This window comes from Acipenser ruthenus, chromosome 45 (assembly GCF_902713425.1).
Source record: "Acipenser ruthenus chromosome 45, fAciRut3.2 maternal haplotype, whole genome shotgun sequence".
In the NCBI taxonomy this organism is placed as follows: domain Eukaryota; kingdom Metazoa; phylum Chordata; class Actinopteri; order Acipenseriformes; family Acipenseridae; genus Acipenser; species Acipenser ruthenus.
This window is the reverse complement of record NC_081233.1, coordinates 5,685,159-5,711,827: the sequence shown is the minus strand read 5'-3', so window position 1 is coordinate 5,711,827 and position 26,669 is coordinate 5,685,159. Positions and strand designations below refer to the sequence as shown.

Below are 26,669 nucleotides of genomic sequence, written 5' to 3'. Positions count from 1 at the left end.
ATATAAAGGAAGGCACTGTTTTCTTTCGGAAGGATCTGTGGAGTTGACTTGGAAGTGGTGCGCCGTCTCTATCCCAGTGTGCACCGCGGCTTGGCAGCACGTTAACGTCAATCTGCCGTTTTAACAGCGACGCTGTGACGTCAGATACAGTTAGTTTATCTATGGAATTCACCATAACCCTCAAAAATATACACGTGTTGTTAAAACCACAGCTGAAATGAAAGAATGCAAAGTACTTATTGATTGTTCTTACTGATTTTCAATATCAAACGAAGTGTTAAAGCTCGGGCATATATATATGAAAACGATATTCTTACAAGGATTACATTTAAAAATGTGTTTGGTTGCATGATTTTTTGGTTAACAGGAGAATGCATGTTATAGTATTGCTATCAGTGACGTTTCTAAAACGCACAAATAATTTGCCCGAATTTCCCCGAATCAAAGAACCGTGACACCTGTGAATCGTCACTGGGAACGGGAGTCGGTTGCTAGGAGACCAGATACATACTAAACAGAAGGGCTGCAATCTTGCTGGCTCCGCGATCATTCAGGTACAGCATTATTATATTGTGATATTCTTCCGTTGTTTACATCATTTTGATACAGTCAGGTCCGCTAACATAACTCCTAGAATATCATTTGGATGCTCTTTGGTTGGGAATGCCCCGAAGAATACAATTAACGAGTACATTCAGAAGCAGCGAAGTGAGGTCGCGCTATACTGATTTTTATATTTGTGTTATTTTTTCCAGGCCTCGGTTTTATATTAACTTCTTGTAACGATCTTTTGAAGAGTCAGCTTCTGAACGCCTCGGTATGGTTAGCATAACTTTATAAAGAGCGCGTTAGCATGTGTGTGAAAACAAACATTCATGAAGATTCCGATACTTATGAAACTATTTTGTGCTGGTGTAGTCACTCTGTGCTTGTAAAGTATGTTTTTATGTGCGTGAGAAAGGCATAATTACTGTACGGTTGTAAGTCAACTGAGTTTTGTTGTTATTATATTAGTAGTAGTAGTAGTAGTTCTGTTTAATGACCAGTAGGGGGGGCTACAACAGCTGTCAACCAGCACCTGGTGTTCCAGGTGATCTCCCATCCAAGTACTAACCAAGCCCAAACCTTGCTTAGCTTCTGAGATCAGGCTTACTCAAGGTGGTGAGGCTGATGAAAAAATTCACTTTAGCACCCCCTAAACAAAAGGGGATGCTAATAAAGACTGGTCATTAACTAAGTTTAAAGAAAAAAATAAAAACGGTAAAAAGTCTGTAAATTAAATGTTCAGATGTAGTAGTGAACCAAAAACAACGGTGCAGAGCACGCCACTGGTGAACAAAAGCAGTCCTGTCACCAGCGGACTCCGCGTTGGCGTGCTCTAATGAAATCCTGAGCGGACTCAGGCTCTGAATATGATGATGAGATGATCCCACAATCCCATTTAACAGTTTTCTCTTGGGGGTGTTCATGCCTGTGGAGTGTATAGGAAACCCTTTTAATGGTCATGACTCCCCGCTGTCACCCCAGAAGCATTACCAGTATGTGGTGTCCAGACTCCTGTCTCCATCCCAAAACCGTGAAAATGCCTAATTTATTATTTCATTTTATTTTCTGTCCCCTTACCTTTCTACGATGTTTGCAATCATTCTCTGAGCTTCTTTTTGCAATTACTGAAAACGCTGCGTTTTCTTTATCTTTTTGATCCTTTGAAATGTATGGGAAGTTGGCAGCTCTGCATTCCTCTTTCTGTAAAAGTGTTTATGATCCTGTTCCGCCTGCAACAGCAATGTATGACTGTCCTTCTCAGTGTCCTGCCAGGTAGCCTCCTAACCAGACTGCGCCAGCATGCCGAAGAAAGGTGGTAAGAAGTCAGCAAAGCTGAGCAATATGAGTGAGGAGGAGCGGCTGTTGTTCATGCAGCAGAAAGCCCTGGCTGAGGAGGAGCTGAGCAAGAAGAAGGAGGACATCCTCACTCAGTTCCTCAAGGTAATCAGGGTGAAAGGAGGGCTAAAGCAACCTCTTGGTAGCTTCATTGTCACTCGTACCGGTCCTCCTTTCTGTGCTTGAGCATCTTTTGGTGCACATAGAAAGAGTTTTAGGAACAAGAGGCAGTCGTTCGGCCAATCAAGGCTCATGCCTTCCCAGCACACCCGTCTAAGGTTGTCTAATTTAATTGGACAGAAACAACTGTACAGCAATAGCTTTGTTGAATGTTCCCAGTGTTTTAGATGCTACTACTTCACCTAGGAGGCTATTCCATGCATTTGTAACGCCTTCTGTTCTTACTTTTACTCAGCTTCAGTGTATGCCCTCTCTACTCTTTCTGATAGATTCGAAGGAGTGACTTCCAATTCAGCACAGAGTAGAACTCCTTTAGGTTAATTCAGGATATGCCGATATTTCCAATGCAGCCCAACAGATTAAAAGTGATTATGTGTCAAATTAAAACTGTTTTGGCAGTGTACATTAGTATTACACCATTTTTTATTTACTTTTTCATTGCCTGCATGAGTCACTAGATCGTGCTTCTCTTTCAATTTGTCACATTGTGTACAGTTCAGCTTACAGTATGTGAACACATTGACAGATGTTTGCCCTGCCTAAGTGTAACTATAACCAGGACTGGGAAAACCAAAACAGCCCCATCTGAAGCTGAAACACAGTGCATGTCTTTGCAGGACAAGCTTGCCAAGGAGGAGAAGAGCAGTGTGCTGAACCTGAACAAGATCAACCAGCAGTGGAGAGTGCTGATGAGGGAGACAAAGGGGCGCGAGCTGAAGAAGGACATTGAGGTGCTGAGCCAGACCTTCGAGAGAGTGGTGGACCGCAAGGACAGCGTCATCAAGGTGGGCTGAGAGGCACTCAGACACTGTGCTTTTTAGAGGACGTCTAGCTTTGGGATCTTTGGGATCTACTGAGAAACCGAATGGGTTTCCAGTCCACGAGGTTGACCATACAGTTGAATGCGTGTCCAGGTGTGGCGGCAGTATTGAAGTGTGTGTGTGTGTGTCTGGTTGCAGTCTCTGGCCTGGGACCTGGAGGAAGCTGAGGCCCAGTATTCGCAGGCTCTGAGGGCTCACCTGCACAATCTGGACGTGCTGCTGCAGCTGCAGAGAGGGAGGCTGGAGAGCCAGGAGCAGAACTACCAGGCTGAGCTGGAGGCTCTGCGGGGCGAGTTCCACACGGAGAGGTACAGGGAGGCACAGAGACAGCCTCGTCATTTCAAATGCTGTCCCGGGAGGCAGCATAGCATCGAAGCGACACAATCACTGTACAGCTGTGGCAAAACGTTTTGCATCACCTAGAATTTTAAGATTGAGACATCATTTTAAAAACTGTATTAACATAATTTAGATATTTTATTTAACATCGTGTAATCAAAGAAACTACAAAATGATATCGCAAAAGTCTACCAAAGCCATAATAGTAGTACAGTATTTCATGTTAGATTTTGAAATGTCACATTTTTCAATTTTTGTCAGTTTTTCGTTTAGTATATGGAAAACTACAATGCGGTATGTAATTCAATATGTTAACGTAACATTATTCAGCAGGTTTCATTCGACTTTATGAAGCAAAATGAGTTCATTCTATAGTAATGCAAAACATTTGGCCAAAGCTGTATGTTGAGGTTTGACCTCATCTTTCACTTCTCACGTTCAGGTAATTTCTCAATAAAACCTTAAAGATCAGATAGGGACAGTCCTCGTATATGATCAGGCAAAACAATCCAGTGCTGCACCATTAAAGGATCATTTGAAATGAACAGAAATGTTGATTTTATTACCAGAAGACTAACCTGTGTGCTCACTGCACAAAATCAGTGACAAACCAATGCTTTCAAAAACATTTTCTTACCTCTCAGTAGCATAAAGATCTTTCTTTCTTGTCACTTTTTAATAGAAATCGGATGATGTCAATTTAACCCGCCACCACACTGTAGATTTCAGTTATTAGGATCTTATAGACTGTTCAGATTGTATTTTAGTCATAGAAACATTTCAAATACACATTATTTAAATCACTTATGAGTTTGGTGCGTAAGGCCACAGGCATTGTGCCTTTAAAGGGGTTGAAAAAAAGGGTATTTTCTGTAAACTGTTAGATAATAATATATAATAGGCCAGCTAAAACTGCAAATACCAGAGCCCTAGGGATGATCAATCGAAAACACCAGAGCCCTATGGATGATCAATCAAACACCAGAGCCCTAGGGATGATCAATCAAACACCAGAGCCCTAGGGATGATCAATCGAAAACACCAGAGCCCTAGGGATGATCAATCAAACACCAGAGCCCTAGGGATGATCAATCAAATACCAGAGCCCTAGGGATGATCAATCAAATACCAGAGCCCTATGGATGATCAATCAAACACCAGAGCCCTAGGGATGATCAATCGAAAACACCAGAGCCCTAGGGATGATCAATCAAACACCAGAGCCCTAGGGATGATCAATCAAACACCAGAGCCCTAGGGATGATCAATCAAATACCAGAGCCCTATGGATGATCAATCAAACACCAGAGCCCTAGGGATGATCAATCGAAAACACCAGAGCCCTAGGGATGATCAATCAAATACCAGAGCCCTAGGGATGATCAATCAAACACCAGAACCCGAGGGATGATCAATCAAACACCAGAGCCCTAGGGATGATCAATCGAAAACACCAGAGCCCTAGGGATGATCAATCAAATACCAGAGCCCTAGGGATGATCAATCAAACACCAGAACCCGAGGGATGATCAATCAAACACCAGAGCCCTAGGGATGATCAATCGAAAACACCAGAGCCCTAGGGATGATCAATCAAATACCAGAGCCCTAGGGATGATCAATCAAACACCAGAACCCGAGGGATGATCAATCAAACACCAGAGCCCTAGGGATGATCAATCGAAAACACCAGAGCCCTAGGGATGATCAATCAAATACCAGAGCCCTAGGGATGATCAATCAAACACCAGAACCCTAGGGATGATCAATCAAACACCAGAGCCCTAGGGATGATCAATCAAATACCAGAGCCCTATGGATGATCAATCAAACACCAGAGCCCTAGGGATGATCAATCGAAAACACCAGAGCCCTAGGGATGATCAATCAAACACCAGAACCCTAGGGATGATCAATCAAACACCAGAGCCCTAGGGATGATCAATCAAACACCAGAGCCCTATGGATGATCAATCAAATACCAGAGCCCTAGGGATGATCAATCAAACACCAGAGCCCTGGGGATGATCAATCAAATACCAGAGCCCTAGGGATGATCAATCAAACACCAGAGCCCTAGGGATGATCAATCAAACACCAGAGCCCTAGGGATGATCAATCAAACACCAGAGCCCTATGGATGATCAATCAAATACCAGAGCCCTAGGGATGATCAATCAAATACCAGAGCCCTAGGGATGATCAATCAAACACCAGAGCCCTATGGATGATCAATCAAATACCAGAGCCCTAGGGATGATCAATACCCAGTCGATCATATGCTTGAAATCAGTTCAAATTGTTACTGTAGTAATGTTTAGCCAATTAAATCAAGTTTTTATTAGCACTAAAATAAAGCGTGACCAAAAAAAGTATTTAAAATAAAAAGCTGCTCAACGATTATGAAAGCAGTGAAAAAAGCGAAGCGAATGAAACTGTGTGTTAAAAGTGTCTTATCTGTCCCTGAAGAGAGCTGATCCTGTCCCAGCACCAGCAGGAGTGCACCCACGTGGAGGACATCTCCTTCGCGATGGAGCAGAACTACAGCGAGCAGGAGAACGACGTGAAGCAGGACTTCCACAGCGTCCGAGACGAGATCAGGAACAAGGTACAGGCTGTCTATTTAACAGAGGACTACTAACATCCCAAGCGAACCAGCAGTCTGAAATTGGAATAGTAACGACCTGGGTCTGTAGCAGAATCTTAAATCCCATCTGCCGACACTTGTTACTATGGCAACAGATCTTGGAGGCTCCTTCAGTAGCACAGTAATAAGTATCCAATAAAAAAAATCTTAGTTTAAAACTATTTGGACGGTACTTAAATAGATACACCCAGAGATCAGGCTTGACCTTTAGTACAGACCCATAGCGTGGTGCCACTGTGGTGTAACTGCGCTGCCCTTGAAGATGCTGTGTCTCCCTGTCAGAACATCGAGGAGAAGCACGCCCTGCGCATCCAGCTGGAGGGCACGGTGGAGGAGCTGTGGCGCCACTTCCAGCAGGCGCTGCGCAGCTACAACGAGGCCACCGAGGAGCGCAAGAGCGCCTTCGAGGCACTGCGGGGACGAGACGAGAAGAGCGCCAAGGAGATCGAGATGCAGATGAAGAAAATACAGAAGCTGCAGGTCAGGATGCTGCCACAGGCGGCTCGCTAGCATAACACCGGAAATGAACACAGCGGGCCCTGTAAAGATTGTTTTGGTGAATTAAATAAAGTTGGAAAGGCTAGAGTAGCGAACAGCAGCATTCATGTAAGTACGCACTGGCCTGGAGAGAATTGCTTTGTAGGGTGTCAGGGCTGTTTGGGAGATATTGGTGTATGTAGTGTGGCTTCCATGAACCACTGCATTGAGTCTTACCACGGCTTGTCTGTTCTTGCGGTTTGTAATTCGCTGCAGGACTCCATCGCGCTTGTGCGCTCCCGTCTCGCCTCCAACGCACGGGAGAGCGAGAAGCAGAACCGGCGGCTGCAGGAGGAGAAGGAGGCGATCCAGGGGCACTTCCACACTATCAAGACCCAGATGAACCGGGCCCGGGCCTGTGAGAGAGGACAGCTCGCCAAGCTCACCCTGCACAGCAACGCTGCCATCAAGAAGCTCCAGCAGCTCATTGAGAAGGTGGGGCAGGAATCAAACAGGATTCCTGAGCAACGCTTCAAATCCATGTGCTTATCATCTCTCTCGTTTCAATATACTTCTCCATAGTACTAAGGTCACATTAGCTTAATCTAGACATCTAGTTCTTAAATACCACCTAACCTCTTTTCTCTATGCATTGCCATTTGTTATTCTATACTATTCTATACGTGTTGTTGATATATGTCATGGACAATGAATATTGAATTTTGAGCTATGGTGTGGGATGTATGCTTCTGACATGCAGCAGTGTGCAAACTTATTAGACCTACCTGCGTGAAAACCTCAGGGTGTGAGAATTTCAATTTCCGCTCAGCAATCAGTGATATAGAAACACTAGGCACTTGTGTGTGGAAATGTTAGACCACTCTGTGCTTTAATTAGGCATCTTCAAAAACTTTTGAAAAGTCTTCTGCATTTTATCATGTGTGGCTGTGTGTTCCTTTACTCTTACTATTTTTAATTAATTGCATCTGTGGCCTGTTAAAGTCATCAGTTAAATGTGACACTCATTTTCCAACATTCAGTTGCAGCGGTTTGATTTCATGTGCACAATCAATCGAAACAGAAGCAATGGGGTGTTCTGATACATGTGCTCACTGCTGTAGGGCATCACTGGTCCCCCACTGTACTGTGCTGAGAGTCCTGTGTGTTTCCTCAGGGGGACTACGTGCTCAGGCTGACAGAGAGTCCTATGTGTCTCCTCAGGGGGACTACGTGCTCAGGCTGACAGAGAGTCCTGTGTGTTTCCTCAGGGGGACTACGTGCTCAGGCTGACAGAGAGTCCTGTGTGTTTCCTCAGGGGGACTACGTGCTCAGGCTGACAGAGAGTCCTGTGTGTTTCCTCAGGGGGACTACGTGCTCAGGCTGACAGAGTCCTGTGTGTTTCCTCAGGGGGACTACGTGCTCAGGCTGACAGAGAGTCCTGTGTGTTTCCTCAGGGGGACTACGTGCTCAGGCTGACAGAGAGTCCTGTGTGTTTCCTCAGGGGGACTACGTGCTCAGGCTGACAGCGAGTCCTGTGTGTTTCCTCAGGGGGAGTACGTGCTCAGGCTGACAGAGTCTCCTGTGTGTTTCCTCAGGGGGACTACGTGCTCAGGCTGACAGAGAGTCCTGTGTGTTTCCTCAGGGGGACTACGTGCTCAGGCTGACAGAGAGTCCTGTGTGTTTCCTCAGGGGGACTACGTGCTCAGACTGAGAGTCCTGTGTGTTTCCTCAGGGGGACTACGTGCTCAGGCTGACAGAGATGTGTCGGAAGCTGGAGACAGAGGAGGAGAAGGTGCTGCCGTTCTACAGCTCCTCCCTGAGCGCAGAGGAGCAGAGCCAGGAGCAGGCAGCTAACATGGAACCCCCTACCGAACAGCTAGCCCAGGTAAGAGATCACACAGGTAAGCACTGCCCAGAGTTCACAGCTAATACAGGGGACTGTCTACAACTTCTATCTGCGTGCAGAGGGGCAGAGCCAGGAGCAGGGGAGTCTGTGCAAAGGTAGCACACTGTACAGGTAAATGCTGTCCAGGTTACATTGTGCATAGATCAGCTCTTCATCTGTGGGCTTCAGTTCACAGCACAGCAGTAACACACGTCCTCCTCACTGTACCAAAATCACCCTTAAAGTGTTTGTAGATTGCAACATTATTTCAGAAACACTTCCATTTTCACTTTGAAAGAAGATAGCCGGTACTACACTAGGTTTAAGTTATCTGTTTGCAAGCTATGCATTCAGGTAGTGTTGCACTTCCTTGCGTCACCCTGAGAGCGAAATTGTCCACTTCTTTCCTGCCATCAACCTTTGACCCAGAAGACAGAGTAACGCATGGAAACCGAAAACATTTAGTGTTGTACCAGCTATCATGATTTAAAATGTGCGCTTCTATCAAATACACCTATGTATCAAACAGATGTGCACAAAACAGTAGATCTGGTTTCGTAAACCTGGCAAATAAATATCTAAGCAGAAACAACACTAGAGAAGCATACTCAAGAAATGAAGTATTAATCAAATGTAGATTGTATAAAGCAGTATTATTTAGATCAGTTGCACAGATCTCTCTCTCCCCCAGGCCATGCAGGATTACACCGCTCTGGAGCGCTTCTGGCAGCGCTACAACAAGGCCCTGCTGGAGCAGCTGGCTCTGGAGCGGGAGAAGGCGGTGCTGGCACAGGAGAATGCTCAGCTCAGGCAGCTCCTGAAGCAGTACCTGGACGGGATCTCAGTCAGCGACGACACCCTCGGGCAGCTCAACCCACTGTTCATCGTGAACCAGCGCACCAACGCCAGGCTGCCCGCCGTGCCGCTCAGCGAGGGCAGGGTGGCACGGCACGCACACACCGTGATCGAGGCGGCACACATCGTCCAGCACACCATCTGAACAGGGCGCTGCGCTCCCCGCGCACTGCCGTCATTCACCGCGACCCGGACTGACTCATCAGAGAGAGCGTTCGTCATCAAGTGGATGTATCTTTACAACACAGTTTGCACCTTTTTTTTTTGTGAATGGATCTTTCAAAAAGCATTTCAATGTAAAGAGCTTAATAGTAGGCAGGTGGCTTATAGCAGTGATAACCAAGGCTTTAATCCCATTTTTTTTATTCCGGAGCTTGAATCACTCAATCATACATCATATGGAAGTCCTAGAAAGAGTACAGGGAAATCAACACCTAGACAAGTGTTGTGGCTCGTGCCTTCATCAAAATGTGCCAGTAAGCAGGACCAGAAACTTTTGATTTGTTGCAATATATCTACAAACCCCATATAAAAACAAGCAAATACCTTTTATCACAAGAAAAGGCTTAAGAGTTAAGGAAACGGATTGTAAAGCCCTGGTTATCGCTGCTCCCAGTTTAGTAGAAATCCCCTCTACAGCCTTCCTTCTGTAATAACAGGGTGAGCTGGAGCTGTGGTGTAACACCCTATAACACACTCACTGGATCAGTAATTTGTGTATTTATTATAAAGCATTCAATGTCATGATGTATAAAACACTACTTATAATAAATGCAGTTTACAATGGACATGCCCTACTAGATGTCCAAATTTACATTTTCTGAAAAGGTGTCATTTTGCTATATGCTATACAGACCATCTATTATTTTATATCGACAGCTTGCAGACATTTCAGTAGTACTTTATATTTCAACCACATAACAGTAAAACACACCATGTATCCCTGGGGCTGGCAGTGTGTTAGGAAGCCTTTTAAAAACATGAGCACAACTTCTTAGTGTAGTAGATCAGTCTCAAGCACAATACAAAATAGTTTTAATATTATTGAAAATAAAGCACACCTACAGTAGAAGGGGTTTCACGAGCTCGCAGATCTGTCAGTGGTTCCATGAGGGAGCCCTTTGTTATGAGTGTGTGTTTCTTTACCCCTCATTACAATTTTTAAATCCACTATTCACAAAAATCTTTCACAGTAATAAACACCCAGACAAAGCATACAAACACTGCGTGCGCTCAAATAGATTCATGAACACACACACAGCAACAGCGTGTATAAAATTAAAAAAGCTTTATTTTCTTTTTAATTTGTTCTTTTTGTCCTCTTTTAACTTCTTTTTGGAGACCTTGGGGGCGCTGGCTTTGGAGTAGAGGTAGAACCCTATTAAACACAGCATGCCCGGCACCAGACCCATACACACCAGCGGCAGAACTTCATTCAGGACCTTCTGCCAGGACGTCTGTTTGAACATGGACACCACCTCCACCTCAAACTGCAGGACAGAGTCAGCTGCAGCACAGCGAGAGGGGGGAGAGAGAGGGGGAGAGAGGGAGAAGGGGTGAGAGAGGGAGAAGGGGTGAGAGAGGGAGAGTGGGAGAGAGAGAGGCGGTCAAACACCCTGAACGTGCTTCTTCCGTATTCAATCATCCACTTCTCATTATACAAGCTGAATCGACATTTTAAGCTTGCAAGTACAAATAATAGAATGGGCCAAGTTTAGTAGCAATTTTTAGATCACATCTTTATTGAGATCAACTTGTTTCTCATATTTTGTATTCCTGCCAGTATGGTTAGTTATGCATGTATGTATTGCAGACGGAATATTGTGTAGAGTGTGATACAAGATGATACCCACTGGCTCTGAATGGGGTGAGAAATCCTCTTGTATGTTACAGTACCTTATACTACATATCTTATCAATAATTAAGAATAACTAAACAGTATCTTAATGTGAAGTCACTCCCACCAGATGCAAACTCTCCGAACAATATTCACAATACACCCCCTTCAAATCACTTAACAAAAACCTTCATCTCCACCACTCCGTCCTTCCACCTCTGATGTTAAAACAAAAGCTCAGAGTCTCTGCATTGTCTTTCCTTTGCATTTTTAATAGCAGCCCTGTGGCGCTTCTCCGTTTTCAGCTGATCAGTAAAAGAAACAACGATCTTTGCTGTGACTCTCTCGAGTGTTTCCGAGTGTTACTCCAGTTCAATTTCCCCAATCTACTTTCTCAGATTAATTTACAGATAGCTGTGCTGCTGCCTGTGGAATTTGCAATTTCGTATTCACTTCTCGGAAAGTTAGTGTGCAACAGCTCCCCATTGCCTGCACTACAGGGAACTAGTCCAGAACTGGTACAGAATGATGAAGTAAGAAAATGGCACTGCCTGCTGGCGAGTATATTGCATGGAATATTATTTGGTCTGGTTCACATACAATGCTCCCTCTATCTGACTCACACATCAAATAATAGTGCAATCTCCTTTAATGTGGTATCTGGGGGTTGGAGCAGTTCACTCGTGGTGTGAGAATAAGCTGTGACCCAAGCACGCTCTCTGCTGTATTAACACTGGAGACGGTGCCAGGGACGGCTGCTCCTGCTCAGCACTGTGCCGCTCTCCTACCTGGGATGTTTGGAGGAAACCCACGCTTCCCGTAGGCCAGCTGAGGAGGAATGGTAGCCTTTATCTTCTCCCTGCAACAGGAAAAGAACCAGGTGTAACACTCTGGAGGAAAGGAACTGGAAGCACTGCAAAACATCTGAACAACTGTGAATGCAAAATTAGAGCAATCGGGGAAAAATGGATTGCCATAAAACTCAATCCAAGAATGTAAGAGTGACATACAGACAGCTAGGCCCCCCCTGAAGCACCTGAAAAGCCTGAGCTGTCCTGGCTGCACATGGTCCCCCTGCACCCTGCTGACAGTCACAGCTAGTGATCCTTATTAATGTATCCCCTCTCTGTATGTAGCTCATGCTCCAACCTGGTGCCCTTGTGGAGCCCCACACCCAGTATCCCACAATCCCCTTCCAAACGTCCTTCAGCCCGACAGGAACAAACAGTGCACTGCCTGTCTCCATGGTAACCAGGTACTGATAGCAAAGTGCTGTCACTCACCCAACGCAGACTCCCAGAAGGCTCTGTTCCAGGCCTGGAGCCAAGGAGAGAGAGAGAAACACAGTTACCGGGGTCCTGATAAGACTTAGTAACCCTACAGGGTGCCTGATCCAAATGTTTATCACTTTTACTGTTAATCTATTTATATTTTATGCACTAAATTCTCCAAATAGTCACGTGATCTCACCTGGTATAACCTGGTCGCGTGACCTCACCTGGTATAACCCGGTCGCGTGACCTCACCTGGTATAACCCGGTCGCGTGACCTCACCTGGTATAACCCGGTCGCGTGACCTCACCTGGTATAACCCGGTCGCGTGACCTCACCTGGTATAACCCGGTCGCGTGACCTCACCTGGTATAACCCGGTCGCGTGACCTCACCTGGTATAACCCGGTCGCGTGACCTCACCTGGTATAACCCGGTCGCGTGACCTCACCTGGTATAACCTGGTCGCGTGACCTCACCTGGTATAACCTGGTCGCGTGACCTCACCTGGTATAACAGTCTTCTTGCCCAGCACTACAACGAGGGGGTCCCGGGACAGTGAGCTGTCAATCACCTTCCCGTCCATCAGCTTTCCCTGCAAAGAAAGACGTCATTATCCTAACAGCACAGGCAGATTAACATTACAGTTATTAAACAAACTAAAAAATATGACTCCCACTGAATAACACTTTGATCCATTCCTGGTTTTACTAGAGGTTTGACAAGACACACCTGAGATTACCTGCACACTGTGGCTGATCAAGCTCCTATTAAAAATATATACGCCTGTCTACTGTAGTGTGTAGGGCATGCAGGGGTGCACACAGCATTGAAATGAATTACGAACTGCACAATTTCGATTCTAATTCGAAGTGACTCCAGGGATCTGCTCGTATGCGCGACTGGGCGTTGAAACCATGCGCAGGGAGTAATGACAGGCAGCGTGCCGAGGACTGAGGTCTGGCTGGGAGGAGAGAGGAGCGGAGGAGAGGAGAGAGGAGAGAGGAGGGGAGGAGAGGAGAGAGGAGAGAGGAGGGGAGGAGGGGTTCAGCGCGAAAGTGCTGACGTGTTGCTCTCGCTCCGCGGCAAATAAGTAAAAACATACAACAAAAGTAATTGCATTAATTAAAAAACTAGATCTACACGCACTACTAATGCCGGAAGGCTCGGCTTTTTTTTTTTTTTTTTTAGACCGCTACAGTCTGTACAGAGGCGTTAAACTCCTTAAATGGAGTAAATAATTATTTTTCTTCCTTCCTTCCTTCCTTCCTACTTGAGCAATGCAAATCAACAAACCACAAGAATTCCTCTGCAAATAAGAAACAGCGGTTAGTTTCTTTTTTTTTTACTCCAAATCCAAATGAAAAGTCTTACGGTATAATGTATGTGCAGCGTATCCCCAACAGCAGAGGTCTCCGAGCATTGCTGGGGCTTCACCTGCACAACAAAACGAAATGGAAAATTAAACAGTCTATTTGTAAATGCATGTTTAAATTCAAGTTACTGTGTTTAAATACGACGTGTCCCTTACCATGCTTTCAATTTCCAGCTCTTCCACGACTCTCTCGTCGTGGGTTTCGCTTCCATCAGACTGCGCTCCAGCTGTGCACAAGAAAATTGTGCACCAGAGCAAAATAAAAACAGTTTTGTTCTCCATTATAACAAATAAGATTTTTTGGACGACAAAAGTCCCAGTCAGACCCGGCAGCGGTGCGGTAGTCAGTTTGTACCGGACAGGGTAACGCCGACAGCAGGATACTCAACTGGGAACAATCGTTGCAACACCTGGAATATAAAAGCTCCGTCTCAGCATTCCGCCTGCATCCCATAAACCCCGCGCCGGGCCGCCGGAGGGAGGCGCTGCCCCCACGTGGCCGCTGTCAGACGCCGGCTGGTAAACACAGAAAGGAGTGTCAACGTGTCTCAGACACAGCGGCTGCAGGTGCGATTCAGCTTTGCTTTTGGGTCACTTTATCAAGGTCGAATTGATCCGACTTTAAGAACAACACTGACGTGCCCCAATGTAATTCGTTTGTCTGTGATTTTGCAAACACGTCTTCTGATCTGTGTGTTTGCATGTAGGTAGTTCTTGGACAGTGATCCGGTTCTGAAGAACACACATTGTTCGTTGTATGTGCTCCAGTGCGTGTCTGCATACAAAGCGAGCACGTATGTGTTCTCATTTTCCTTGACAATATAACGTTGCTTAATTTGCACACTTAGAAAAGAGTTTGCATCATTGGAAAAATTAAAATCCACGTAGTTAAGAATAACAGACGATACAGGATTTTTACTGCTGATTCCGCGGCTGCCAGTAGCTGCACAAAACAAATTCTTAATATAACCACGCATTTCACTGTCAATATAATAGAAGCCTTTCTCTTTCTTCAGCCCTGATGGTGTTAAACTACTGGCAGCAGGCTCTGTATTTGTACTGGTTCTAATAACTCCGTAAAAATACACCTGGATGATGTGAACAAACTGTATTGCGAACCAGATCCATTTTCTTTTAGGATAGTCAAGCGTGCAGAATTTGAGATTAAGAACAATACGGAAAACATAAACCAAAGAAAATAATTGTGGTCTCAAATTCAGAGAATGTCCACCAGAGGGGGACATATCTCTACAAATGATGTTAAAGCGGGCTTACAATAGGAGCTCAGCTTTAACCAGCATGTTTGAGACCCCTGCATACCCTAAACAGGCTTAATAGAAAGTTTCCTTTACCATGACTCCTGTTTAAATCAAACCTCTGCCTATCTTTTAACCACTCTATTAGCCAATGCTTGAAAAAATGATCTGCACACAAACCTGCCCAATAGCACTCCTGTTCATATCAGCCTCTGCTTATTATCACAGCATTGAAATGTACCGGCAGCAATATCATGGAATCAACGAGGACAAGCCCCTGATCACATCCCTTCAGTTACTATCACTCACATCAAACAACCATACAACTGCACATGCTGTGGATCCACGGTATATTACACTGCATAGTGAATTAAATGCACTGGTCCCTCATGTTTAGACATTTGCCATCATTCTTGGTGTATCTTCTATTATTATTTCTTAGCAGTCACTTCTTAGAGAACTTACCAAGTTTCAGCACAGCTGGATAAGCAGTTCTCTATACGTATGTACAGACAGATAGACAGGCACCTCACCCTATCCCCACATTGATATTCTCAATAGCTTGTGCTTAAGGATGTCATTTCCATGTCTTGATACAATTGTGCAAGCGGTTCTCTCTATATCCTGTGTGGGGAAGCAATTACCAAGGCAAGCAGAATGCTGGGGTATGCAGCCAAAAGTGTAGAGTACAAATCAGAGGGGTTTATGAGAGGGTTGTGCTGGCGAGACACCGGATGAGCACAGCTGGGCCAAATGGCCTGCTCTCGATTGAAAATGTACTTATGCAAACCTTGTCTATGTGACAGAGGCATGGCCTGCAGGGATGATGAAACAGCACCCCAGCAGTCACGGCTGCGAGACGCTGCACGTGCAAGTCCTGGAAACGCAGGCTTTTAGATAACTGAACAGACAATCAGACACGAGGAGGGTTGATACGCAAAACAGTTTAATTTGTACTCAACGTTTCACAGTTAGATATTTGCATTTTTTTTAGACTTGAGGTGTTACAGGCACCGTCCAGCCATCAAAGTGACCCAAACGCTACTCACTATCAAAAGAACATCTGAAGCAAAACACAAAGTCCAAGAAGAAAAGAACCAACACATCCACGATCTAGAACAACATTCACATAAACAGAAAAGGAACCAGCTGTTCAGCAAAAATATAGAACAGAATAGATAACAATATGTTAAGGCCACATCAAAATAAAAACACTTGACTATTTTACTGTAAATGAACCTGTGGGTGTGTGTGTGTGTGTGTTAATGTGGAGTTACATTAGGAGAGGTTTTAAATGGGAGAGGAATGTAATGCTGTTTAAAGTTACATGTCAAACTAACAAAGGCAGAAGTCAAAACGTTTGTCTGCTTGACTAAATTTAATACCTTAGAATTTAGAATTCAGTGTTTTTTAAGTTATTGAGAAATAACTGCAAGTTAGGCTTTTATTCAGAATTGCAGGCTTTTTATTTCAATCCATAAGGGATTAAAAATTTACCCAAAGTGCACTTTGCCTCATTTTGCTGAAATAATTTTGTTCGATTCACCTGCTTAGCATGAATAATGGACTGCCTTACTGTCCCAGGATTAATGAAACCAACTGTCAATGTTACTGAAAGAGGAGCGAGCAAGCCTAGGAATCAACACAAGCACATGACTTAATTACACGTTACTCTGTTTGCATTCCAAAATCAAACAAGAACAACGTCAAGTGACTGTTCTGGCGAATGCCTCCACCATGCTTGACGTCTTTCTCAAAACCAATGCTGCAAATTTAATCAAACAAGGATGATGGAACAGGTGCACCTGCTCCCCCTCCCCCTGCTTTGGGAGTCCCTCAGTTCAGGTGTGTGCATGTTGCCTCAGGAGCGATAGGAATTTATTGCATGTGTCGTTTAGACTAGCAGAGCAACAGAAACTGCATGCATGGAAGGTGAGTTACAATGTCACAAGTATACACCTGCAATAACGATGCAATGCCAGGAGCAGCATACATATACACTGACCTCTTACTAATATACAGTCACAACCAGGCAGGCTTGACAATTGAGATCAATTCAGTTTGTCCAGTAGTCTTCCTCATTCACGCACTGAAGGGTCTAGTTTATATACAGCATTCACGTTCTGTGGCTGGATCCCTGCTGACATTAAAAGTACTGCCCCCATTTAATGACTATTATGATGAATACGGTCACTAAATCTATGTAGATTTAATTACAGACTCCACCCCTAACAATTACACACTAGTGCTGAATTTAGAAATACGGTCCAGTCTGAGTTTTAAATAGGGGTAGGCAGTACTCTAGTGATCTACCTGCAGGAGGACCTTTTGTGAATGCAGTTACACATGAACAGAAGCAAGTCTAGTCATTTTATTTTCTTAGGATGCACTTCAACCAATTAGCTGCCTTGCAAATTCAGTTTTCAATTACAATCAATCAATATAAAGAAAATATAATAATAAATCATCATGATACATAACACCAACTAAATAAACTACATGCCGCTAATGCCTGAACTGAAAACGGCACTATCACCTTTTCAGGACTGGAGCTTTGCAGGGAGGTACATTAGAGACTTCAAGTCTGTTTGGTCCGCACAAGGTTAGCAGACAGAAGTGTAACTTGATGATTTTGTACTCGTGTTTCACAGAGCCTGTTTAGCACACATTTTGGACTACAGTAATGTTACCTTGGGTAAAGCAGTCCCAAGATTAGTGCTCTCGGGTCTGTGAAATGAGCTGTGAGTGTTATATGCACATGCATCCAAGACTATGCTCGCTCTGTTACATTATTCCACTTTTATTGAGAGAACAGGGCACTGGAGCAGATTGTTTAACTGGATTAGCTTTTAGCAGCTGGTTTCAAAGAGCCTCTTATTGCACTAACCTTGGATTACCTAATGTTAGAGAAGGCAGTCCAATGTTAGTGCTCATCAGGGTTTGTGAAACCGATTCATTTCTTAGTGAGTGTTTGAAAATGCAGCTTTTTTTTTTTAAAGAACTGGACTAGGATAATAAATAAATAAATAAATAAATAAATAAATAAACACGCAGCAAAACCATTGCCCCTGAAAATGAATGAATCACACAAGGAGCCGGTCGAGGGCAGGTGAGGAATGCAGGGGAGGGTTATTCTCGTGAGGAATGCAGGGGAGGGTTATTCTCGTGAGGAATGCAGGGGAGGGTTATTCTCGTGAGGAATGCAGGGGAGGGTTATTCTCGTGAGGAATGCAGGGGAGGGTTATTCTCGTGAGGAATGCAGGGGAGGGTTGTTCTCGTGTGGAATGCAGGGGAGGGTTGTTCTCATGAGGAATGCAGGGGAGGGTTGTTCTCGTGAGGAATGCAGGGGAGGGTTATTCTCGTGAGGAATGCAGGGGAGGGTTATTCTCGTGAGGAATGCAGGGGAGGGTTGTTCTCGTGAGGAATGCAGGGGAGGGTTATTCTCGTGAGGAATGCAGGGGAGGGTTATTCTCGTGAGGAATGCAGGGGAGGGTTGTTCTCGTGTGGAATGCAGGGGAGGGTTGTTCTCGTGAGGAATGCAGGGGAGGGTTGTTCTCGTGAGGAATGCAGGGGAGGGTTATTCTCGTGAGGAATGCAGGGGAGGGTTATTCTCGTGAGGAATGCAGGGGAGGGGTGTTCTCGTGAGGAATGCAGGGGATGGGTGTTCTCGCAGTGTTCTGCTCACAGGGGCCCTGCCCCTCACTTCTTGTTCTTCAGCTGATTGGCCAGCCAGTCCAGCCCCTCGTACAGCCCGTCCCCGCTGGTGGCGCAGGTGGCCTGGATGTACCAGTTCCGGTGGCGCAGCGAGTGCAGCCCCAGCTTGTCTGTGATCTCAGCTGCGTTCATGGCGTTGGGCAAGTCCTGGGGAAACAGCAGAGGTGCAATCAGAAACCACTTCCCTAACAGACATGAAATACGGTACTACTAATGTGGCTTTTGCAATATTATTTTGTAGTTTCTTTGATTACATGATGTTAAAATAAAGATATGTAAATTATGTTCAGAAAGTTTTTAAGATCAGGTCTCTATCCTAAAATTCTAGGTGATACAAAACTTTTGGGCATAGCTGTAGGTCCTTCACAACTTCTGACAAAATGCATGTGTATTTATTTTAAATGTTGTGCTACATTACTGAATGCATTTCGTGGCTGAAGTCTCTGAATTCGGTTGCAGTGTTTCATTACTGCTGGATATGCGTACAGATTGTACAGATGCCTCTGCTATAGTCATGCTGCCAGCTTCCCCAGAGGGGAATCGAAGCCAGAACCCATGCAAAAAGCACGGCCCCCATACAAAGCTTCTTAACAACCAAGCCGAATTAAATAACAAAAATAAAACAGTTTTGCAGCCACAGCTATGAATTCAAAATCAGATTGAATCGGTACGATGAAAAAGTTGATGAGAATTACCAATGGAATGTTTAATCACAATTTGAGAAGAAATTCTCTAGAAGCAAAAATGTTATTGTAACATACAGATGGACAGACGGAATATGTTTGAATCGCATGTGTGTTCTGGCGGATGGACTGAGTGTGAAGCAGGCTTCAGAGCGGTGTGATGCTTCTGCACCTGTTTGTTTGCGAAGATCAGCAGCACAGCATCTCTGAGCTCGTCCTCCGCCAGCATCCTCATGAGCTCCTCCCGGGCTTCGTTCACTCGCTCCCGGTCATTACTGTCCACCACGAAGATCAGCCCTGCAGGGGGAAAGACGCACACGCTGTTACAGGGGTCTGCACCAGGGAGACACACACACGCTGTTACAGGGGTCTGCACCAGGGAGACACACACACGCTGTTACAGGGGTCTGCACCAGGGAGACACACACACACACGCTGTTAAAGGGGTCTGCACCAGGGAGACACACACACGCTGTTACAGGGGTCTGCACCAGGGAGACACACACACGCTGTTAAAGGGGTCTGCACCAGGGAGACACACACACGCTGTTACAGGGGTCTGCACCAGGGAGACAACACACACATACACTGTTACAGGGGTCTGCACCAGGGAGAGACAGACACACACACGCTGTTACAGGGGTCTGCACCAGGGAGACACACACACACACACGCTGTTAAAGGGGTCTGCACCAGGGAGAGACAGACACACACACGCTGTTACAGGGGTCTGCACCAGGGAGACACACACACGCTGTTAAAGGGGTCTGCACCAGGGAGACACACACACGCTGTTAAAGGGGTCTGCACCAGGGAGACACACACACACACACACACACACACACACACACACGCTGTTACAGGGGTCTGCACCAGGGAGACACACACACCTCTTACACATGCCAAGCACTTTTTATCTACATGACCTGCGTTGGAACTGAACTGACATGTGTAATGTGTAGGTTGTGGTGACCTACAGCTACGGCCAAACGTTTTGCATCACCCTATAGAAATAACTGCTGAATAATGTTACGCTAACATAATGAGTTACATACCGCTTTGTAGTTTTCCATATGCTAAAACAAAAAACTGACAACAATTGACTAATGTTACATTCGGAAACTAACACGAAATGCTGTGCTTGCCGAGGATTTTAAGTTGATGACAGCATGTTCATTTGTCTCTTGACAACTAATTCCATAATATAAAACAAATAAAAGCCAGATTTATTAAAACGGCAAGAAGATAGTGGATTGTGGCAGACTGCTATGACTTAATGAATTGCAGCTTTGTATCCGATTACATCAGCTCAACCCCTTTAATCATAATGATGAATCATGGCACACGTGTATCGAGATCTACAGCTACGGCCAAAACTTTAGCATCACCTAGAATTTTAGGATCGAGACAGAATAACTTTTAAAAACGACATGAACAGGGGGCTCCCGAGTAAAGGCGCTCCGCGTGGAGTGCAGGATGCCCCCTATAGTATGGACGTGGTCAGTTCGAGTCCAGGCTATTCCACTGCCGACCGAGGACGGGAGCTCCCAGGGGGCAGCACACAATTGGTCAAGCACCGCGCGGGGGGAGGGGGGGTTAGGTTGGCCATAGCTGTATGTGCACATACCCTGGTGATGAATCCTGGCTCATGCTGTGTCAGTGTCTATGTGCACATACCCTGGTGATGAATCCTGGCTCATGCTGTGTCAGTGTCTATGTGCACGTACCCTGGTGATGAATCCTGGCTCATGCTGTGTCAGTGTCTATGTGCACGTACCCTGGTGATGAATCCTGGCTCATGCTGTGTCAGTGTCTATGTGCACGTACCCTGGTGATGAATCCTGGCTCATGCTGTGTCAGTGTCTATGTGCACGTACCCTGGTGATGAATCCTGGCTCATGCTGTGTCAGTGTCTATGTGCACGTACCCTGGTGATGAATCCTGGCTCATGCTGTGTCAGTGTCTATGTGCACGTACCCTGGTGATGAATCCTGGCTCATGCTGTGTTGATGTCTATGTACCCTGGTGATGAATCCTGGCTCATGCTGTGTTGATGTCTATGTGCACATAACCTGGTGATGAATCCTGGCTCATGCTGTGTTGATGTCTATGTGCACGTACCCTGGTGATGAATCCTGGCTCATGCTGTGTCAATGTCTATGTGCACGTACCCTGGTGATGAATCCTGGCTCATGCTGTGTCAGTGTCTATGTGCACGTACCCTGGTGATGAATCCTGGCTCATGCTGTGTTGATGTCTATGTACCCTGGTGATGAATCCTGGCTCATGCTGTGTTGATGTCTATGTGCACATAACCTGGTGATGAATCCTGGCTCATGCTGTGTTGATGTCTATGTGCACGTACCCTGGTGATGAATCCTGGCTCATGCTGTGTTGATGTCTATGTGCACATAACCTGGTGATGAATCCTGGCTCATGCTGTGTTGATGTCTATGTGCACGTACCCTGGTGATGAATCCTGGCTCATGCTGTGTTGATGTCTATGTGCACGTACCCTGGTGATGAATCCTGGCTCATGCTGTGTTGATGTCTATGTGCACGTACCCTGGTGATGAATCCTGGCTCATGCTGTGTTGATGTCTATGTGCACGTACCCTGGTGATGAATCCTGGCTCATGCTGTGTTGATGTCTATGTACCCTGGTGATGAATCCTGGCTCATGCTGTGTCAATGTCTATGTGCACGTACCCTGGTGATGAATCCTGGCTCATGCTGTGTGGATGTCTATGTGCACGTACCCTGGTGATGAATCCTGGCTCATGCTGTGTGGATGTCTATGTGCCCGTACCCTGGTGATGAATCCTGGCTCATGCTGTGTGGATGTCTATGTGCCCGTACCCTGGTGATGAATCCTGGCTCATGCTGTGTTGATGTCTATGTGCCCGTACCCTGGTGATGAATCCTGGCTCATGCTGTGTGGATGTCTATGTGCACGTACCCTGGTGATGAATCCTGGCTCATGCTGTGTTGATGTCTATGTGCACGTACCCTGGTGATGAATCCTGGCTCATGCTGTGTTGATGTCTATGTGCACGTACCCTGGGTGTTTTGGAAGTAGTGCCTCCAGAGGGGGCGGATCTTATCCTGGCCGCCCACATCCCACACAGTGAAGCTGATGTTCTTGTATTCCACTGTCTCCACATTGAACCCTGCAGAGCACAGAGAGAGAGAGAGAGAGAGAGAGAGAGAGAGAGAGAGGGTTTGCAAGTGTATGTTAGTGAAAAATGTCTATACAAAATAAAATGACAGGAGGGGACAGAAAAGACAGCTACACACGAGCAGTGGTCATTCCTCTCTGAACCTCGCTTCAATAGTTACCAAGCCTGGGAAATAATGATCTCAGCAGAAACAAAAACAGAGAATCACACTGAACAGACATAGCAGGAGATTCAGCAGGGAAGAAATGAAATGTTAGAAAACTTGATATCAATCTGTTAAAGATGTCCTTTGCCATGTAAATTGCAAGGCAGCAGGCAGCAGTGTGTGCTGAATGTACGGAGGTCCATACCGATGGTGGGAATGGTGGTGACGATCTCCCCCAGTTTCAGTTTGTACAGGATGGTTGTTTTCCCAGCAGCGTCCAGCCCCACCATCAGAATCCGCATCTCCTTCTTCCCAATCAGACTTTTCAGCAGGTTCCCGAAAATGTTCCCCATGGCTCCTCGCTTCCTGTTCCGCAGCACAGCACTCTGAGTGTGGGCGACGCTCCTCGGCTCGTGATTGGATCTCAGTGGGGGTCTGACTCGTCCAATGGGCTCGAGGTCTGGAACAAAGTAGCAGAGAAACTTGAAGCTCAATGCTGTGCTCCAAAACAAAATGCGTCACTACCATTCATAACTCACTCGAGCGCTGCACTCAGCGCTGGATTCCACAACTCCCCTGGTTTAGTCATATTATTGAAATGCAGCAGAAATTTGACCAATCAGATCGCTGATATATCCTGGACCAATCGCACTTACCATCACAGCATGAGTAAGCCGCCCCTGAACCTGCAGGATTACTGTTAGGGGATGTTCAGCAAGCAATAGGGGAAGACTGGACTGCTTCAACTGCTCTTTCCTGATTACTTTAATGTATTAAATGAGGGTTGTTGTGAAACCCAGACCTGGTGCTGGACTAGAGTTTCTAAGCCTGCTATCCCTCAGAGGGTGTCAATTCAGTTTTAACGCAGATCACATAGATACTAAATACCCATGTAGGCTATAGTTTAGACTGTACTTCAAGGGAAGGTTCATTTTTATATAGCACACAAGTCCAAAGACAACTGTAACTGTGCAAAGCATAATGAAACAATAATAATACGATAAGACTATAAAATGTTGATCGCAACCATATTTTAAAATCAGGTCGTCTGTGCAGTGCTCCAAGCATCCCTGCGGCAAACTGGCACAGGCTGGTATGGCACCAGTCACCATTGGAAGAAAACCTCGCTTTGTGGGCAACAACACATGTCCCTCCCATGCATTCTGCATTCCTGGAGGGTGATGCACAGTGCCGTGGGGCTGCTTAATAAATAACCCTGGAGCCACAGGCTGGCAGGGAGGGAGGGAGGGAGGCAGGCAGGGAGCACCCTATCCTTCCTGTTTGGTGCTGAAGCAGCAGGCTGGGCTTGGACTCCCTCAGCGTGGGAGTCCAAGCCCACTGCGGACAGTTACAGCTCATTGTGAGGCTGGCTGTGTGACAGTGGGGGGGTGTGTGGGGGAGGGGGGATCTGCCCATAGCTACAGCATTCAAACACACACACACACACACACAGTCATTCTGCTCTGGGCTGAATATGTCTGTTGCACGATGCTTCTATATATCCTGCTGAAAACACGGATAAGAATTATTTTACAAGCCCTATAAACACTAGTTTCAAGGAGTTTTAACTGACTCCGAGCGCACATTCGTACAATTTAACAATGACACGGGGTAGGGTGTATGAAAAGTAACCGTTGAAGGCATCTCAGTCTGCTGCAGCCCACTGGACATCATGTTATGAAATGTGCATAACTTACACAAACAAACCCCTGAACATCTGATCTTCCTTACTAACCTGCACAACACATCCCAAAGACTGTAAATATTTACTGCAAGGATGGACTCCCACTGCATTCCTGGTTTTCCTAATAGTAAGACACACCTGAGATTACCTGCAAACTGTGGCTAATTGTTTCCAACCCCGTACTTAAGAAACTCATTTGGCAAGTCTCCACACAGGCAATCATATGCAGACTTATTTTGGTAGTGGGTAGTGCTAGCTAGCAAGAGGCTCCTGTTAGCTATCATTTAATGTTTCCAGTTCCTTTGGAGTAGCTGTATTATTATTATTATTATTATTATTATTATTATTATTATTAGTTTATTTAGCAGACGCCTTTATCCAAGGCGACTTACAGAGACTAGGGTGTGTGAACTTTGCATCAGCTGCAGAGTCACTTACAATTACGTCTCACCCGAAAGACAGAGCACAAGGAGGTGAAGTGCCTTGCTCAGGGTCACACAATGAGTTGGTGGCTGAGGTGGGATTTGAACCGAGGACCTCCTGGTTACAAGCCCTTTTCTTTAACCACTGGACCACACAGCCTCCTATGTCCTCTTAGCTTGTGAAACAGACACATTCTAGATTTGTTTTGGGGGGGAAAAAAGGATAACTGCTGTGTAGCAAACGGAGCAAAATCAAGAAAAAAGGACACGTAGATACTCAAAAATGTGAAGAATTGATTAAAAAGTAAAATCAATTCTAGCAGGACGTTTCGGACTACAAGTCCTTCTTCAGCTGAATGGGAAAAGCAGCACTGGAAACAAGCTGGCTTTCAAAAGAAACGTGCCGGAGGATATGATATGACATGATATATAAAACGTTTGGTTAGAGGAGCTGTATATATGTAACAGTACACGTTGGACCATTAGGTACAGCTGTAACATGTAGCTCACACTGCTGTCTAAATACATCCGCTTTCATGCAGCCCTGCATCATACACTGCCGGCGCGGAGGCAGGTTTCACTGGCTCACAGTCCGAGTGCGAGCGGTCAGCCTGTGTTCATACTGTATAATAGTGTGTTACCGGTTTACTAGCCATGAACTTAAATCAATATATCTGACTGTCATTTATCTTTGGGGCAAATGGTGCTGTGTGTGAAAATATGATAACGACGCTATGTTATAAGAGAAATGAATTCTACTCCCTATAATAATAATAATAATAATACACAGCCACCTCCATTTTATTAATATACCTGTGTTTTTATTTTCTGTCAGTTCCTGCAACCTATTTATTTATGTATTTACTAAACCCAGCAACCCAATGACATTTTAATATATGCATGTCATATCACAGTATTCAGTACGATTGCGTCTACCGCCATTCTAATAATGCAATATTAATAATTATTATTATTATTATTATATTACCTATTCTTCCGTTTCATTCATTCATTTTCACAGCTTGATGAAGGTCATCTGGCCGAAACGTCGCTCCGTTTTTAACTTTGTTCTTTTAAATAATACATAATACATAATGGGAATTGGATATACGATCTATATGGTGTTGCACCTCCGCTTGCATTATTAATGATCAGCCATTCTTTCTCACCCACACATAGGTATCTTACCGATTACAAGATCTCGATGTTTCTATACAGAATGCACCATTTTAGCTTCACACCAACGATAACACAGACACAGGCTGCGCATTTTTGTCTTATTTTCTGAATTAAATTAATTCGCCTTTTCAATAATTTCCTTATATCACCTGCCCGTTTCTCTAGCAAAGCGTCCGTCCGTCTCTCAACCTCTCTCCACCGTGCACGGACGGGTTTATCTCGACTCTGCCCCTCTGTCACGATACAGTATCCCCCATATCGTTGCATTCATTAAACTGCCTTTTTTGCTTGTTTGTTTAAATGTTATTATTTTGTCGCTTCCCCCCCAACATTGCGCATCGGTACTTACCTTCAGCTGCGCTTGCTTCGCGTACTTTGCTGTCGACGCGGCTCTCGCGAGAGTTCTGTGGCACCTGCCTGAAGAGTGGGAGGAATCTCGCGAGATTAAGATGTCCTCTCTTTTGGGCTGATATAACGTTTCAATGCCAAAATAATTGTACAGAAAAATGACCTCACTTTAGCAACACAAAACGGTGACTGTACATAAAACTAGAAATGCCTGCGATATGTTACTGCCAGGTTTTGGTAACACAGCGCAAGATAAAAGGCTGATGTTCAAGTATTTTGTTTTTTGTCTTACTTCTAAAATAGATGCTTACATTGCCTCGTGTCCATACAGCTACCTTTCGAGGATGTAAAATAACTGGACAAGGTGTATAACACAGCTCGACCGAAAAACAGTACTGTAAAAAACATACACCAAGGAGTTCCGTTTTGGTTTAAAAATGTACGCGGTTGTGTGGGGTGCGTTGAGATGCACGATACAACAGTTAAATTAG

The 26,669-nt window shown here is 45.2% G+C and overlaps 3 protein-coding genes across 5 annotated transcripts; 1 reads left to right on the top strand and 2 right to left on the bottom strand.

Moving 5' to 3' along the window:
• Window positions 1-41: 41 nt before the first annotated feature.
• On the top strand, window positions 42-10,219 carry LOC117400881 (dynein regulatory complex subunit 2). 2 transcript variants are annotated; one of them, XM_034913789.2, is made up of 9 exons: window positions 42-554; window positions 1,808-1,986; window positions 2,679-2,846; window positions 3,021-3,190; window positions 5,691-5,829; window positions 6,151-6,348; window positions 6,622-6,840; window positions 8,078-8,230; window positions 8,922-10,219. In XM_034913789.2, the coding sequence occupies exons 2-9, from the start codon at window positions 1,846-1,848 to the stop codon at window positions 9,228-9,230; spliced, it is 1,497 nt and encodes a 498-aa protein (XP_034769680.2). In that variant the 5' UTR covers window positions 42-554; window positions 1,808-1,845; the 3' UTR covers window positions 9,231-10,219. The 2 variants fall into 2 exon arrangements, with proteins under 2 accessions (XP_034769680.2, XP_058869297.1); XM_059013314.1 differs by having other exon boundaries at window positions 8,035-8,230; window positions 8,922-9,056.
• Window positions 10,220-10,358: 139 nt separating this feature from the next.
• Window positions 10,359-14,019, bottom strand: LOC131720900 (peptidyl-prolyl cis-trans isomerase FKBP11-like). Its single transcript, XM_059013317.1, has 6 exons — window positions 13,725-14,019; window positions 13,568-13,630; window positions 12,701-12,788; window positions 12,206-12,239; window positions 11,711-11,781; window positions 10,359-10,592 (listed from the first exon to the last, which is right to left on the bottom strand). Exons 1-6 carry the CDS (start codon window positions 13,848-13,850, stop codon window positions 10,375-10,377), a joined length of 600 nt encoding a protein of 199 aa, XP_058869300.1. The 5' UTR covers window positions 13,851-14,019; the 3' UTR covers window positions 10,359-10,374.
• A 1,734-nt stretch (window positions 14,020-15,753) lies between these two features.
• LOC131720899 (ADP-ribosylation factor 3) lies at window positions 15,754-26,299 on the bottom strand. 2 transcript variants are annotated; one of them, XM_059013316.1, is made up of 5 exons: window positions 26,180-26,299; window positions 22,751-23,005; window positions 22,281-22,391; window positions 19,394-19,518; window positions 15,754-18,685 (listed from the first exon to the last, which is right to left on the bottom strand). In XM_059013316.1, the coding sequence occupies exons 2-5, from the start codon at window positions 22,896-22,898 to the stop codon at window positions 18,524-18,526; spliced, it is 546 nt and encodes a 181-aa protein (XP_058869299.1). In that variant the 5' UTR covers window positions 22,899-23,005; window positions 26,180-26,299; the 3' UTR covers window positions 15,754-18,523. The 2 variants fall into 2 exon arrangements, with proteins under 2 accessions (XP_058869299.1, XP_058869298.1); XM_059013315.1 differs by lacking the exon at window positions 26,180-26,299 and adding an exon at window positions 25,980-26,148.
• Between the last annotated feature and the right edge of the window lie 370 nt (window positions 26,300-26,669).